This window comes from Xenopus laevis, chromosome 5S (genome assembly GCF_017654675.1).
Source record: "Xenopus laevis strain J_2021 chromosome 5S, Xenopus_laevis_v10.1, whole genome shotgun sequence".
NCBI lineage: Eukaryota > Metazoa > Chordata > Amphibia > Anura > Pipidae > Xenopus > Xenopus laevis.
The window spans coordinates 17467803-17484099 of record NC_054380.1 but is presented as its reverse complement, the minus strand read 5'-3'; the positions used below and the strand labels follow the sequence as shown (position 1 = coordinate 17484099).

Genomic DNA, 16297 nt, shown 5'->3' with positions numbered 1-16297 from the left:
TATATAAACAAGCTGCTGTGTAGCTATGGGGGCAGCCAGTCAAGCACAGGATACACAGTAGAGAACAGATAAGTACTACTATAGTTTATATAAACAAGCTGCTGTGTAGCCATGGGGGCAGCCATTCAAGCACAGGATACACAGTAGAGAACAGATAAGTACTACTATAGTTTATATAAACAAGCTGCTGTGTAGCCATGGGGGCAGCCATTCAAGCACAGGATACACAGAAGATAACAGATAAGTACTACTATAGTTTATATAAACAAGCTGCTGTGTAGCCATGGGGGCAGCCATTCAAGCACAGGATACACAGTAGATAACAGATAAGTACTACTATAGTTTACATAAACAAGCTGCTGCTGTGTAGCCATGGGGACAGCCATTCAAGCACAGGATACACAGTAGATAACAGAAAGTACTACTATAGTTTACATAAACAAGCTGCTGCTGTGTAGCCATGGGGACAGCCATTCAACCACAGGATACACAGTAGATAACAAATAAGTACTACTATAGTTTATATAAACAAGCTGCTGTGTAGCCATGGGGGCAGCCATTCATGTTGAAATGGGGCTAAATGGCACATGTTAAATAGCATGTTTTGTTCTGACACAGAATCAGAATAAACAGTTTATTTATTTACCACTATAGTAAGAGTTTCTGAAACAAACTCAGCAGTTTTACCAGTGCAGGGCAACAGAACATTATATTTTAACTTAAATTTTTTTTTTTTTGTCATTGTTCCTTTAATTTCCATCAAATTCAACCACCGTTTTCTAAGTGAGCTTAAAACAGAGCAAGGACTCTGCTCGATTCCTCACCAGAAGTTCTTGTTGCTTGTCGGTGGCGGAGCGTCCAATCAGCTTGTAGAGTTCAACGAGGTCCCCCAGCATTCCATCCCCCAGGACTGGAAGCTGCATAGCGACAGAAGCCAGACAATGGCACATAAATATCCTGGCAGAGTCCTGGGCACTGTGCAGCTGGGTCAGGAGAGATTCCACCACTGACTGGCTCAGATAGGGACGGCACTTTGCCAGCTTCACCATGCATGATAAAGCAATCTGGAGATGCAAACACAGTCCTATTAGACATATGAGATGGAATGATTCTTGCTACTATTGTGTGTCTAAACGCATGCCAGAATATAAGCATAAGGGAGAGCCGATATTGTGAGATTATACAAAGGCAGAAATAATTTAAATAAAACATCCATTTATGTGAATTTTACATTGTTTTTAGATGCCACCAGAGGGGCCAATGACTCATCCAGGCTGCATCATTGGACATGGTGACATTAACCAATTACCTGCAGGAGACTATAAATTTGACAGCACTGATTCTCAAGTACTTGCTAGTACCATCAGGGTTGCCATCAGAAATCACTGTGCCCCACACAACAACATTTTCTGGGCCCCCTTCGCCACCCCTCCCTCACCCATCAGTATGAGGGTCACACAAGACAAGCGTTAAAACATGAATTGCCCCCCTACAAATTAAAAAAAAAAAAAAGAGCTTTGGTGCCCAGGACCCCCTACAAGTTAAAGAAAAAAAAAACATTGGTGGCCAAGGACCCCTTACAAGTTATTTAAAAAAAAAAAAAAAAAAAAAAAAAAAAAGCATTAGTGGCCAGGGCCCCTTCAAGTTATTAAAAGAAAAACCATTTGGCCAGGGCCCCTACAAGTTATTTAAAAAAAAACACATTTGGCCAGGGCCCCTACAAGTTAAAAGAAGAAAAGAAAACTGCACTTACCTTAGCCTGGGAGCTCAGATGCCGGTATCTTCAGTTTCCTGTGCTCTGATTCGCCAGTGAAATGTAAATCCCGGTAAAGCCGGATGGCGATTGGATAAAGTAGAGGGGAGGTTCAAACTTCAACCATCCAATCACCATACGGCTTTACCAGGACTTATACTTCATGGCGAATCAAAGCACACAAAGCAAGAAGCAGTCATCGGAGCTCCAGCCAGCCCTCCCTTCCGAAATCTGCAGCTCACTGATGGCACGGGCCCAGCTATGCAAGTAAGTGCAGTCACTTTCTATGGCATCTTACAGCAGCCCGTCTGGCATTTGCCAGAACCCACCGATTGCCAGTCCATGTGAGGTTATAATGACACATAAGCAATTTTCCCACCAACAAACCTGCAACTGTTGTACCCATGTGCATTCTATGTCAATACATGCAACCCTCAGCCTTCACTGCTTCCGCCCAAACTTTTGGCCAAAATGGAATTACCGGTATGCCCTAACCTTCACAACACCTTGAATCACAGCTCAATTTCGCATCTTATTTACAAGACAATCTGAGTTGCCAGTTTTTAAAAAGGCAGCACACACATACCTTCAGTGTTACCTGGGCTCCTGTACTGTTCTCTTGGCTACACAGAACAAGGAGAGATTCAAGGCCATAGATAGCATCTTTCTCAAGCGTCAGATTGTCTAGAAAAATGGCAAAGCAGGAGATTTATTAATAAAATAATTTTATGATCAGAACTTTGTCACTAAAACCCTCTGTTTTCTGTGCTCAGGTTTACCAAAACCAGCAATATCGAGTACAGGTATGGAATTCGTTATCTGGAAACCCATTATCCAGAAAGATCCAAATTACAGAAAGGACATCTCCCATAGACTCCGTTATAATCAAATAATCCAAATTTTTAAAAATGATTTTCTGTCTGTAATAATAAAACAGTAGCTTGTACTTGATCCAAACTAAGATATAATTAATCCTTATTGGAAGCAAAACCAGCCTATTGGGTTTATTTAATATTTACATGATTTTCTAGTAGACTTGTGGTATGAAGAGCCAAATTACAGAAAGATCCATTATCCAGAAAGCTCCAGGTCCCTAGCATTCTGGATAACAGGTCCCATTCCTGTACCTCTATGCTTTGTAAGTCCCATACCTGTACCGCTATGCTCTGTAAGTGTTTGTAGTGTAAACTCCTCTGTACATGAGAAATACCACCAAACAAAATGTACAAAGGGACACATACTTCTTGTTTTTTGGGTGTAAACAACACAAGCCTATTTAATTATCAGTTACTAGCTATTAGATGAGCATATAAGTTAATCGTCTGTATTACCACTAGGTGGTACTGCTTCAACCCTTATTATTTTGCAGCATTTATGAGATTTACAACACAGCTATATTCAACTGCTTAAAGGGTTATTCACCTTCCAACACTTTTTTCAGTTCAGTTGGTTTCAGATAGATCACCAGACATAAAGACTTTTTCCAGATACTTTCTATTTTCTATGTGTGACCGTTTTTTTTATTATGAAGTGTACATCTAATTTTTCATCTTTCTAAAGCAGCTCTGGGAAGGGGGGGGGGGGTTGCGACTCTTTAAACTGTTCTAAATTGATACATTTCTAATCTTTGTCCCTGCTGAGCAGAATCCCCGAGTTCCATTAAGGGCAGAGACATGCTGCAATTCAGGGAGATCAGTCGCCCAGCGACTTCTTCTTCGGGGCGACTAGTTTCCCCAAACTGTCTCCCCGCCAGCTAGAATAAAAATTTTCGACGGGATGGCACTGGGAGCGTTTCATTTTCATTTTCCGAATTGCCCCAAAGAAGAGGCGACATCTATCCAAATTTCAGGGTCTCTGCCCTAAGGGCAGCTGTAAGAATTGATACAATAGTTGCTAATATTCCACAGATACTGCTGAGAAATTTATCAACTAAATATTGCAAAATTTTAACAGTTTAGATTAACTTTTTACAAGTTTAACTGAATATACAAATCTTGTACTTTTAAAAGTTACTTGTATGTATAAAAAGGCATTTTATTAATACTATAAGTATGTATAAAAGGCATTTTGTTACAGAGCAACAGTAGCAAGTGGGTTTACCTATATCCTGACAAGAAGATACAATGTTGGTGAGCACGGTGACTCCATGAGCAGCAATGCCACGGTTGCTATGGTAGCTGCACTCCTGTGCAAGTTTAATCAGATCCGAATACCTTGATGCATTTGCCTTTGTGCCTAAAAGAAAGAAAGTCTCCTGAATAACGACTTCTACAAATAAATAGGCACATCAGAAATACATGAAACACAGAAAGAAATCAGCAGCTATCGGTCTGACCCATGCTGTGGTGTTGACCAGCTGCTAGAAACAAACACCCTTGTGCCAGCGCTCCATCTAACCCAAAATCTGGAGTTAACCAGCTGCTATAAATGATAAAAAGCCAATATTTGGACACAAAGAGAAAAATTGTCAGCGCAGAGTTTGCCTTTAAAAATAATTATTACAAAAAATGAGGTTATAGTACCACTCTTAGGCCAAAATATGTAAGCTCATGTGCCAAGTCAATATCCCTCATTGTCCTACACTATCCATTAGCATTCTAAGTAAGTAGTGCATTTAAAATCAAGTCCCCCAGCAAACAGTGTGACTGAGTAGTAAGACCAGCAGTGCACTTACTCTCAACTCAGAATCTCTAGTGAGAAAGCAGGGAGCTTTTAAGCATATATCTGCCAAAGTGTGGTACCAACGCCTCATTTTTTTGTAATAATTATTTTTAAAGGCAAACAATGTGCTGGCAATTTTCCTCTTTATATCAGTAATACATATTTGGTTAATTTTTAAAAGACTTGTCAATTTCACATAATAGCACAACATGTTCTGCAAAAGAAATCCAAAAAAGTGACAACAAATTTCTCCAAACATTTAGTTAAAGAGCAAAAAAACAGCAAGCTTTGATTGGTCTAGGACAAGTATAACAACAAAAACATTTGCTTATGCTAATCTGCATCTAGCCATTATTATGTAGTGCAAAAAAACAATGGCCTGCAGCTTGGCCTGCACAACTCCATAATGCAATTACATTTGGTTCCCAAATACCAGATTTACCTGGAACAGCACTGAAATACTGCTTGATGGCAACACTTGATGACAGTGTGGAGAGAACAGAGAGCATGCCGAGTTTCAGGCTATCATATGGTGTTTGCAAAGCACATTCACATAGATCCTGCAATGTAACACAGAGAGGGAACTATTGAAGAATGGGTATAATGCAGAGAAAAATGACAATGCAAACAATTTGATAATGCTTGGAAAGCCCTATATAGTCTAGACTAGAGCAAAAGAAAACCCACACACCTGAATATTGTCTCGGCTCCACGTGTGGGGTGTTTTATTAGCCAGTAATTTCAGATCCTGAATAGCAAGTCTCTTTACTGCTTTCCTGGGATCAGTCTTTAGGTACTGCAACAAAAGCTGAACCTGAAAAATAAATGAATGAATGAATAAATAAATAAATGAATAAATAAAATAAATAATTGCCGGGATCCTATTGAAACATTGCTATTACAGGCAGTTAGGTTAAGCATTGGTGTTAAAGTAGATATTTGCTTTTAAATTAACTACTAATATTCCGTAAACAGGGAGAGTATAAGGCAATTTGCTTTTGGTCTATTACATGATTTGTAGGGTCCCAATTTCCCTGTCAGACTGAAAAATGTGTAGGAGATGACCAACAGCAAATTGTTTCAAAATATCAATATCTACAGCTAGGTCCATAAATATTCTAATTTTGTTTCAGTACATTACCACAATGAATTTTAAATGAAACAACTCAGATGCAGTTGAACTGCAGACTTTCAGCTTTAATTCAGTGGGATGAACAAAAAGATTGCATAAAAATGTGAGGAACTAAAGTCTTTTTTCAACACAATCACTTCATTGTAATGTACAGAACCCCAATTAAAAAAAAATGTTTCTCTCCAAATATTAAAGGGCACCTATCACAGCCAAAATCAAACACATATTAACAATCTGACCAGTACAACATAAACACGTTTAACCAAACTACATTTATAGTTTTTTGAAAATAACGGCAGGTTTTTAAAAATCCCTTACTTTGTCAAATGGGTTCTTTCACTGAGGGAGGCCATACTGAGACTCTAATATGCAAATTTCAGGAGCATGCTCAGATTGTAACAATGCTTTGAGTATTCTACCCAGAATGCCTTGTTTAAGTAAACTCCTCCACTAGAAGTATCACAAGATTTCCCTCTCTTGTCCCCTGCTGGTGATGTTATTATGCAAATGAGGGGCACACACTAACTTCCAGCAGGTGGCAGCACTACTGAACAGCAGCTAACACACAGGTTTGGCTGATTTGAAAATAGCTCAGAAGGGTTGATAAGCAACAAGGAATTTCAACTGAGCATGTGCGAGATTTCAGAGCTGGCTGGGAAGATATAGGTAGGAGGAGCCAGTGAAATCCAAGATGGCTGCCTCAGCTAGAACTGCAGGGGAGATAGGGGAGATCTTGCAGAAGGTATAGTGAGCTGATCATTTACATTATACAAACAATTCTAACTGTTTTAAAAATCAGTTTTCTTGAACTTTCACATAGTGTATTTACTTAGGAAATGATTTGGCCAGTTAGGGGGAGATTTGGGGTGAGTGCTTATTTATGCCCTGGGTACCCCTGGAACTATAGCAGGGTGACTGTTACCCCAATGTTTCTATAGAACTGTAACCTTATGAACTAAGGGGGCCCAGCCAAAAGCCCAGTTAGGGGGAGATTTGGGTTAAGTGTTTATTTGCTGTCAATTGCAGATAATGTTTCTGTTTATCTGTAACTATGAGTTAAGAATAACCTGGTCAAATTCTGGGCTTCTTTAAGAAAGTTGAACACAATAACATACATTATGTCACATGCTGAATGCACAAAGCCACTGCATTCTATTTTTTTTTAACCACCTTGGGGAAAGCATTTACCGGACAGGATTTGGAACACGTTGCCTTAGGGTTTTTGCTACTTTTCTACAGAAGATGGATACACTGACTAGTTATTATCCAATGCAACTGACATATAATTTGGATATTTGTTTTGTTAATTCACAGACAATGCGCAGAGCATATTGTTTTGATGTTCTGGAGTATAACATATACCCATACATATTTATAATACAAATACATATACATATATAACCCCTGTTTATGAGTAGGTTATATTTGCTCAAGAAACAGCAGACTGTGTTAAATACCTGTTTGGGTATATCCACCAAGGAGGATGCTGCTAGCAAGGTGAAGGTGTGTAAAGTCACAATAACCATCTTGGTAGAAGGATATGATGCTACCAATTGCTGAAGAAGCCGTCGACTGTTGGAGGCCATAATTGCATCATGGTGCATATGCTGGAGAATAGGGATCAGCTTTAATTTCAGATCAACTGGAGTAGCCAATCCTGAAACACAATAACAATACAGTAAATATGGCAATTAATAACATTTGGATTTATTCAACAACATATTTATTTTTTCTACAAGCAATAAGATGGCCAGCAGCAACTAAGGACATTGAGAAAGTACAGGTCTTATACAGGGATGGATGTCCACAGCTACATACAGGTCTGGACTGGGATTCAAAATAGGCCCTGGCATTTCAAGTACATAAATGACCAAACAGCCTCCAAAGCCCAATAGCTATTGACGGTCTATGGCATCTTACAGCAAGTCTGCAACAAGAACCCAATGTCTGCAGATAAAAGGAGACTTGGCCACACACAGGGTGGTGTGTTTAAAGGAGAACTAAACTCTTAAAACGAATGGTTAAAAATGCCATATTTTATATACTGAACTTATTGCACCAGCCTAAAGTTTCAGCTTGTCAATAGCAGCAATGATCCAGGACTTCAAACTTGTCACAGGGGGTCACCATCTTGGAAAGTGTCTGTGACACTCACATGCTCAGTGGGCTCTGAGCAGCTGTTGAGAAGCTAAGCTTAGGGGTTGTCACTAATTATCCAGCAGAAAATGAGGTTGGTCTGTAATATAAGCTGATGCTACAGGGCTGATTATTAAATTCTGATGCTAATTGCACTGGTTTCTGTGCTGCCATGGAAATTAATTATCTGTATTAATTACTAATCAGCCTTATATTGTGACATTTCTATTCTATATGTACTGTATATTGTAAGTGGGTCCCTAAGCTCAGTAAGTGACAGCAGCACAGAGCATGTGCAGTGAATCAGCAGAAAAGAAGATGGGGAGCTACTGGGGCATCTTTGGAGACACAGATCTTTACTGCTAAAGGGCTGTGGTTGCCTTGGGCTGGTACAGAAGCCTATAAAATAGTATACAACATTTCTACCTACTTCTCTAGTTAGGCTTTAGTTCTCCTTTAAAGGGGTTGTTCAACTTCAAACACTTTTTTTTCAGTTCAGTTGGTTTCAGATTGTTCACCAGAAATAAAGATTTTTTCCAATTTATTTTCAACTTACTTTCTATTTGTGACAGTTTTTCTAATATTGAAGATTAATATAAAGTTTCATTTTATATCTCTAAAGCAGGACTGGAGGGGGGAGGTTTGACTCTAACTGTTTTAAATGGATACATTTAGTTGATACATTTCTTATCTTTGTCCCTGCTGAGCAGAATCCCTTAGTTTCATTAAAGGCAGCTGTTAGAATTGATACAATAGTTCCTAATACTCCACAGATACTGCTGAGAAATGTTTCAACTAATTGTATCAAATAATGTAGCAAATTGTAACAGTTCAGCTGCTCCGGGATCACTGAGCTGTCAGACTGAAACCCCCGAGACACGAACATTAAACTTTAAACTTAAAAGTTGGGAAATGGTAAAAAATTCAAGATACAAAGTTGTTGAAAAAAGTCTATTTCTAGTGAACAATCTGAAAACAACTGAACTGAAAAAAAGTGTTTGGAAGGTGAACAACCCCTTTAAGCAGTTAGGTCAGATTGCCTGAACTATGTGATGTAGGTGTTTAATGGAACCCTATGGGACATATTTATCAAGGGTCGAATTTCAAATTCAAAAAGACCAACCCAAATTAAGCTGAAGGTTTTTTTTTTTTTTTTTTGATCGAATAGGTCCGTTTACGTTCGAATAGATCCGTATTCGGCCGAATTCAATTTGAGTCCACCAATTGACTCTAAGTAGGTTCTAGGAGGTCCCCCATAGGCTAAAACAGCAATTTGGCAGGTTTAAGATGTAGAGAAAGTACATAATAAATTTCGATATTTGAATTTTTTAATTTTTTTCAAATTCAAATCGAATTTGGACTATTCCCTAGTCTAAGTACACCAAAAACAGCTCGAAATTAGAATTTTTTTTCATTCGAAAATTCACCTTGACCTTTGATAAATCTGCCCCTATGTGTCAGGAAGCTGTCAACTGATAAGTTAAGCTCCATCTCTTTCAATTGAATGAATCACGTTTAGCGCAATACGCATTCAACGAAGGGTCAGTGGAGAAGAATCATACAAACCAATTGAAGAATCTATTTTGCACATTTGTGCTTTTACTTTTACAGTGCTACGGCCATAAGATCAGAACGAAACAAACGGAATACAAAATTTATACCTTGGATCATTTCAGCAATTTTGTTACAGATCCCAGCAGCAAAGTCCCTAGAGGTGAGGGAAAAAAGAAAGAAAAATGAGATGGTTAACTAGGTGTGGGTGGTCAACTAGGTTGTTGCATCTATGCAATAGTCAAATCACTAGCGATTCTCCATAATATAGCTTGGCTGCTGGTTTCCAGTAGTGACCCAGTATTCTGAGAGTACAAAAAATCACCTACTTTGACTGAGCAGAGAAGTTAGCGGCAGCAAAGATGGCAGCTTCAACTTCAACGTTATCATGTGAATCTAAACTCTGCCGTATATTGTGATGAGCATTTTTGCGATCAGGTATTATAGAGGCCATACTGCCCAGCATCCTGCAATAACAACAAATGTTTGGATATAGAGACAGAAATACAAGTTGGCTTTAATCCATGCGAGTTTTGGAAATGTGCAAAATATGTATGTTCATTCATTTCTTTGCTTGCAATAACTCCTCAATAGCTTACGAGCAGATATTAAAGTGTATGGTCACATTTATAAGATGCTGCAGATATGGAGGTGGCCATAGACACTAAGGATTTTTTTTATTTAAGTTGGAAAACTCTAAAAACTTGAGTTTTTTTTTTTTTTTTTTACTATAAAATCTGAATTTTTAGTGGAAAAAAACCCAGAATTTTTCGGGATTTATTATAACCCGAGGATGGAAAAAGTCAGAATACTAAAATCCGGCATCTCGGACCTGCTGAGGCTTTACACAAGTCAATGGTAGAAGTCCCGAAGATATCCTGATCTGCTGGGTTTTGTGCAATAATCCGAAGATTTTATTGTTTTCGGGTGTAAAATACTAAAAATTCATACGTTTCAAATTTTTCAAAGTTTTTTTCAGGAGATTTATTGATAAATAAGGGGAAATAACCTGTGCGGATTTGGTTGGAGTAGATTTCGGAAAAGAATCAGATTTTCTGAATTTGATATATAACCCCATAAAATCCGCTTGGCTGGTGACCCGATTGGCTGGTGACCTATTTGCCCAGCTGGCCTGGCCACCTACCTTATGGGACAAATTAAGATGACCCAATATTTTGGCTCTGGGGCCAATGATCAGAGCACAATAGGTATCTTTGCATGCCAGTCTGGAGCGGCCTGCATCAACACTCCAATGTGGTGCCCGCCAGACAGGATTTCCAAACCTGCTGAGTAGACATCTGGCTGAATTTTTGACCAGATATCTATCTGGGATTTCCCGCATGCTGCATGTGTATGGCCAGCTCAATTTAGCCTTTTAATTCTCTTGCAAACATGGACAAGCTTCTTGTACTTACTTGTGAAAAGGATGGAATGAGAGATAGTGGTAAACTGCAACAGAATGTTTACTGTCTCTAACAGTCTTTCTCACAAATTGCCCCCTTTTGTGCAAATAGGAATTGAAACATGTTTTGCAGCAAAAACTGTGTAAAAAATTGTTTGTCTGTGTTTTTATAGTATGTCCATTGAAATCACGTTTGTGTGGGGGGTTTACAAGGGCTTGGGGATAAATGTAGTGGGCAAACTCTGCATATCATTACAGCTGCTTGCGTTTGTTCACTACGTTATAAAACAATTAAGGGGTGGGGTGTAGAAGTGCACACGGGGGAATGAGAAAAACAACTGAAGCAGAATTCAATGTGGATATCAGGGGTGTAATGCTTGGTTTTGCTCAGTGAAACAAGAGTTTTATATCCCCTTCACTAGCAGAAATTCCCTGTTATTATAATAATATATAATTATATTCAACAGCAAATATTCCCTGTATGTTATAATAAATAACATCAATTCCCAATCAGAGTGATGCTCTTTCTTAAAGGCACAGTTCAGTGTAAAAAAAAAAAAAAAAACTGGTTAAATAGATAGACTGTGCAAAATAAAAAAAAGTCCCGATTGGTTACTGACCGACTGGCTGGTAACTGACTGGTAACCAATTTGTAGAAATCAAGAGTGCTGCAAAGCAGGAAGTAGTGTTCTGTACTGTTAGACATCCAGTCACTCGACTTACTGAGATTTTTATTTTTATACTGAACAATTCCTTTGGGCTAAGCTATAGCATGGATAATTCTCTATTAAATAAGAGAGATATAGTTGTATTGCAGCCTAGACAGTTAGCATGGGGCTGCAAACAGGTGTCCTTAAGAAGGCGACAGTAACCTGTGCAAATATTAGTTTAGTAAACATTATTGAAGGGGCCTCTCGCTGTGAGTCTGCATTTACTGTTATTAACCCTCTGCTGCCTTTGAATGAATGAAATCAATATCATCTATTAATTCAGTGAAGAGAGAAAGGGATAGGAGCAAGGTTAATAGGATTCAGCTTTTATTTTAATACAGCCCACAGACAGCTGCTAGTGTCATTCTTATGTTCCCACTGCAGATGTTTGGAGACCACGAAGCTGTAAACATAGGCCTTAGATTATCTATGCATCGTTGTGGGATTAGAGTACGTATTTAATACCTGAAAGTTGTTCAAAGTATGGCTGCAGTCCCTTACAGGAAAAAAACCACAGAGGGGCGTGTCAGCTAAGGGAGTTACTCAAGAACCTTGCAGCAAGTAGGTCTAATAAGTAATTTGGCCTGTGGGCACAAGGCCCATTACAAAACTTAAACAACTGCCTACTTGTGATTCACATCAGATAGGAACAGTGTATGAGCCTTCCTGGGAGATCAACAATGAAGTACTTCTTTCCTGCAGTTCCCCTCCCCAGCCCCGTCAAAACAATCACCATTAAGTCAACTTTCAATGTTATTAAAGGAGAACTAAACCGTAAGAATGAATATGGTTAAAAATGCCATATTTTATATCATGAACTTGTTGCACCAGCCTAAAATTTCAGCAATGATCCAGGACTTCAAACTTGTCACAGGGGGTCACCATCTTGGAAAGTGTCTGTGACCCTCACATGCTCAGTGGGCTCTGAGCAGCTGTTGAGAAGCAAAGCTATGGGGTCGTTAAATTATCCAGCAGAAAATGAGATTTGTCCGTTATATAAGCTGATGCTACAGGTCTGATTATTAGATCCTGATGCTAGCTGCACTGGTTTCTATGCTGCCATGTAATAATTATCTGTATTAATTACTAATCAGCCTTATATTGTGACATTTATATTCTATTTGTACTGTATATTGTGAGTGGGTCCCTAAGTTCAGTAAGAAAAGAAGATGGGGAGCTACTGGGACATCTTTAGAGACACAGATCTTTACTGTTTTAGGGCTCTGGTTGCCTTGGGCTGGTACAGAAACCCAAAAAATAATGTACAACATTTCTAGCCTACTTCATATTACAAGTTGATATAAGGGTGAACTACTCCTTTAAGTATTATCAAAAAAGCAAAAAGTGCCCTTTTTTTCCCCATACGATTTCCATTGACTCAACAAGCAACATCCAACATATGACCCAAAGACTAACACGTGCTTTTGTGGTTCAGGTTAACATTCAGATTACTGGATCCAGTCATATATTTCATGTAGTTATAAAACTCACACTTCCTTTTAAACTTACGCTTCCCCCTTGGCTGAAAACCGTTGTAGAATGTTGCCATTGTTAGAATGTTGCCATTGTTAGAATGTTGCCATTGTTAGAATGTTACTTACCGTAGTGTTATCGCTCTGGCAACCGGATCATTGCTGTGAATAACGGAGAAAATTCTTTTCACAAACTCATCGACATTCAGGATTTTCTCTAAATGCTTCTCACTCTGTTGGGTAACTTTCAGTACACAGAGTCTGAGGAAATTATTCCTGCAAAAAAACAAAACGAGAAATCATGCTAAATGTTATTAGCGCAGAGACTTATCTATCAATAAATATAATTTGTTTCTTTGATCAGCCCCACTGATCTTAATCAGAGCAACAAGTCCTCAGAATTCAATGAAATAGAGGCCAAATTGTCTTCACTTTCCGAAAGTGTCCAAATATCCTCTGGCATTAAAAGCATTTTCCAAACAAGTCTTTATTTCATTAACACTGGATAAAATATGGATTAAGCAGCACACCAACTATCTGAAAAAGTTTCTTACTCCACATCAGGGAGGGGGTCATTGACCCTGTGCCTCTTTCAACATACAGGAAGCTGAAGAAGGAAGTTCAGGTATGAAGCTCGACTCTGCATGCTCTTTCTTTCTAGCTTCATTTGAATGTAATTGATCCGATTGGTTGAATTGTGCCAGCAAATCATGTTAAAAAATGAACTAGAATAACAGGGGCATATTTACTGGTAATTCATGCTTGATCCTCCTTTTTCAGCATCATGTGATTGTTTTATTTGTCCACGTTTCACACAGAGGGAAATTAATTCAGTAAAGGCCTACTAAACTGAAATGTGTCATACAGCACGTACCCCACTCGGAACACGTCTGCCAGCTTCAGGAAAGCGGAATTGATGAGAATGGGAAAAGGATATTTCTGAAATAACCTTGGGAAACGGACCACGGCCTCACACTGCTCACCAAGCTTTCCAGATCGCAATCCTGAAAAATCAAAAATGATAAAATTAAGTTTACACTGGTGTATAGCATGAAGTGGATGAAAGAGAATAATTTTACATATAAACTGTACAGTGTGAAGGGGGGCTAGGTCAAATATAGATGTGAGGGGGTTGCTCCTTTTGCATAAATGTAATAGGGCTCACAAAAAAAACCCCAGAAATCCTGTCTCTCTACCTGCAGGATTTTGGTCTGATTAGTTTGTTTGTACTAGAATCAATTATTTAAATGCGCTTGCTAGGAAAGTAAAACCCAAAAAATAAGAGATATTAGATTTGCCAAACAAAATCTGACATCTACTTCTTTCATGGAGGCTAGAGAGAGATATATGCTGAGGAGGACAGCAAAGACTAAATTGATTATTTTGGATACTGCACAGACTGTTTAATTGATTATGTTTATAATATTTCTCATTTCAATATGATGAAGCTTATATTCAGTTTTAAGTTTTGCAACAGTTTCCCTTTAAAGGTGGTCCACCTTTAAGTTAACTTTTAGTCTGTTACAGAATGGCTAATTCTGAGCAACTTTTCAATTGGTCTTTTTTTCTATAGTTTTTGAATGGTTCACCTTCTTCTGACCCTTTCCAGCTTTCAAATGGGGGTCACTGAACCCCCTGTTCTTTAAGGCTACACATTTATTGTTATTTCTACTCTTTATTGCTCATCTTTCTATTCAGGCCTCTCCTATTCATATTCCAGTCTCTTATTAAAATCAGGCTGAAACTGCAAACTGGAGAGCTGCTGAATAAAAAGCTAAATAACTCAAAAACCACAAATGAAAACCAATTGCAAATTGTCTCAGAATTTCACTCTCTATATCATACTAAAAATTAATTTAAAGGTGAACAACCCCTTTAACGAGGGTCACCACAACAGAGTTCCTCAAAATCTGACAGATGAAGCTGTAAGGCAACAGGTGAGGTATTAGTGCAGTTTGGTCACGCGTGTCAACAGCCCAAATAAACACTGGCCCCCTAAGGGAAAGCACGGGCCCCTGCACGCCAGAGAGAGAGAGGAATGGCCACTCACGTTGTGATCTGCACACAAGGCGGAACTCCCTGTCATGTTAGGGACCCCATACACACGCTTAAACGGAAACTCCACAAAAACATAACTCAAGCTTTTTGAAAAGTAAACAAATTCAAGCAACTTTGCAATATACATCAATTAAAAAATATGCAGACTATTTATGATTTGTAATGGTTTTGGAAAGTTCCTTGAGCCCAGGCCCGGATTTATGGCAAGGCCCCAAAGGCCCGGGCCTAGGGCGGCACATTTGTACAGGCGGCATGCCGCCCAGCCGCATCTGTATTTTCGGGTTCCTACAGGAAACCCGGAGCAGAATTACAGTGGGACCAGCAGGCTGAACAGGTAAATCTCAATGTGAGCTGGGGTTAAGGGGCATGAGTGTGATCAGGGGTGCTTCGCCAATGAGGCAAGTTGAGGCTGTCGCCTCAGGCGGCAACGCCCCACTAGGTACCAGGGGCAGCAAAAATGCTGCTCCTGGTACTTTAAGAGCGAATTTCCGGAGGAGGGGGGGCAGCAGCAACTGCTGCCTCAGGCGGTGGAGGGCCAGGATTGCTCCTGAGTGCGCTGGTGTTCGCATGTGTAGGAGCGCTGGTGCTCTTGTGCGCAACAGTATTCGCGTGCGCACACACATCAGGGGTAGGGTGCACAGGAGGCAGCTGGCCTAGGGGAGCAGTAGTTGCAAATCCGGTGCTGCCTAAGCCTAGCCCCCTGTTGATCTGTCTGACTACTTTGCTGAGCTGTCTGACTACTTTGTATGAACAGCCATCTGTCAGCCTGCATCCTCCAAACCCCACAATTCCCTGCACACATGATTTCAATAAGGAAAGGAACATCACAGTGCAATGCATTGATTGTGGGTTATATAGTTCCAGCATAGACAATGGCATATATTCATACTTTTTGAAGAAACAGATAACTGTGATGGGTATATCTGCGGTTTCTGCGCTGTGTGGGCCTTTTCATTATTTTGGTTTAGAAGCCGGAGTTTCCCTTTAACTAAGCGCGGTTAGACTGGGAAAGAGGCTCATCACGGAAGGAAGAGGATGTTACTCCGTGACCACCGCCAACTCAAGCAGAAATGTATCCCCCCTCCCCATATCGAGGGATCCTCACACGAGCAGAAACTGAGCCGAAACTAAAAGCGCTATTAACGCTAAGGCAGTGCCAGTACAGTTCTAACGCCTCTCAATCAGCGATACCTTTGTCCAGCTCCATTAGCGCCGAGTTGGCATCCAGCTCCTGTTCCCCGTGCCCAGCATCGGCCAAGAAGGCCCTAGTGGCAGCTCCGCCAGACGCCATGTTAGTTTGCTAGAAAAATGCCTTCCTGTCTCAATATCCACACTACAAAAATATCCCATTCACACTATGAGGCCGCCATGATAGCTCACGGCGCATGCGCATTACCGCTGCCCACTCTCTTAAACTCCTAT

The 16297-nt window shown here is 39.7% G+C and overlaps 1 protein-coding gene across 1 annotated transcript in view; it reads right to left on the bottom strand.

Moving 5' to 3' along the window:
* Positions 1 to 16177, bottom strand: part of ints7.S (integrator complex subunit 7 S homeolog) — a 33509-nt gene extending 17332 nt beyond the window's left edge. The window contains 11 exon segments of the mRNA NM_001097081.1: positions 825 to 1064; positions 2340 to 2437; positions 3854 to 3988; positions 4857 to 4974; positions 5106 to 5228; positions 7004 to 7203; positions 9344 to 9390; positions 9563 to 9700; positions 12947 to 13093; positions 13692 to 13821; positions 16067 to 16177. Coding sequence (NP_001090550.1) covers positions 825 to 1064; positions 2340 to 2437; positions 3854 to 3988; positions 4857 to 4974; positions 5106 to 5228; positions 7004 to 7203; positions 9344 to 9390; positions 9563 to 9700; positions 12947 to 13093; positions 13692 to 13821; positions 16067 to 16166 — 1476 coding nt within the window. The 5' untranslated portion in view covers positions 16167 to 16177.
* Between the last annotated feature and the right edge of the window lie 120 nt (positions 16178 to 16297).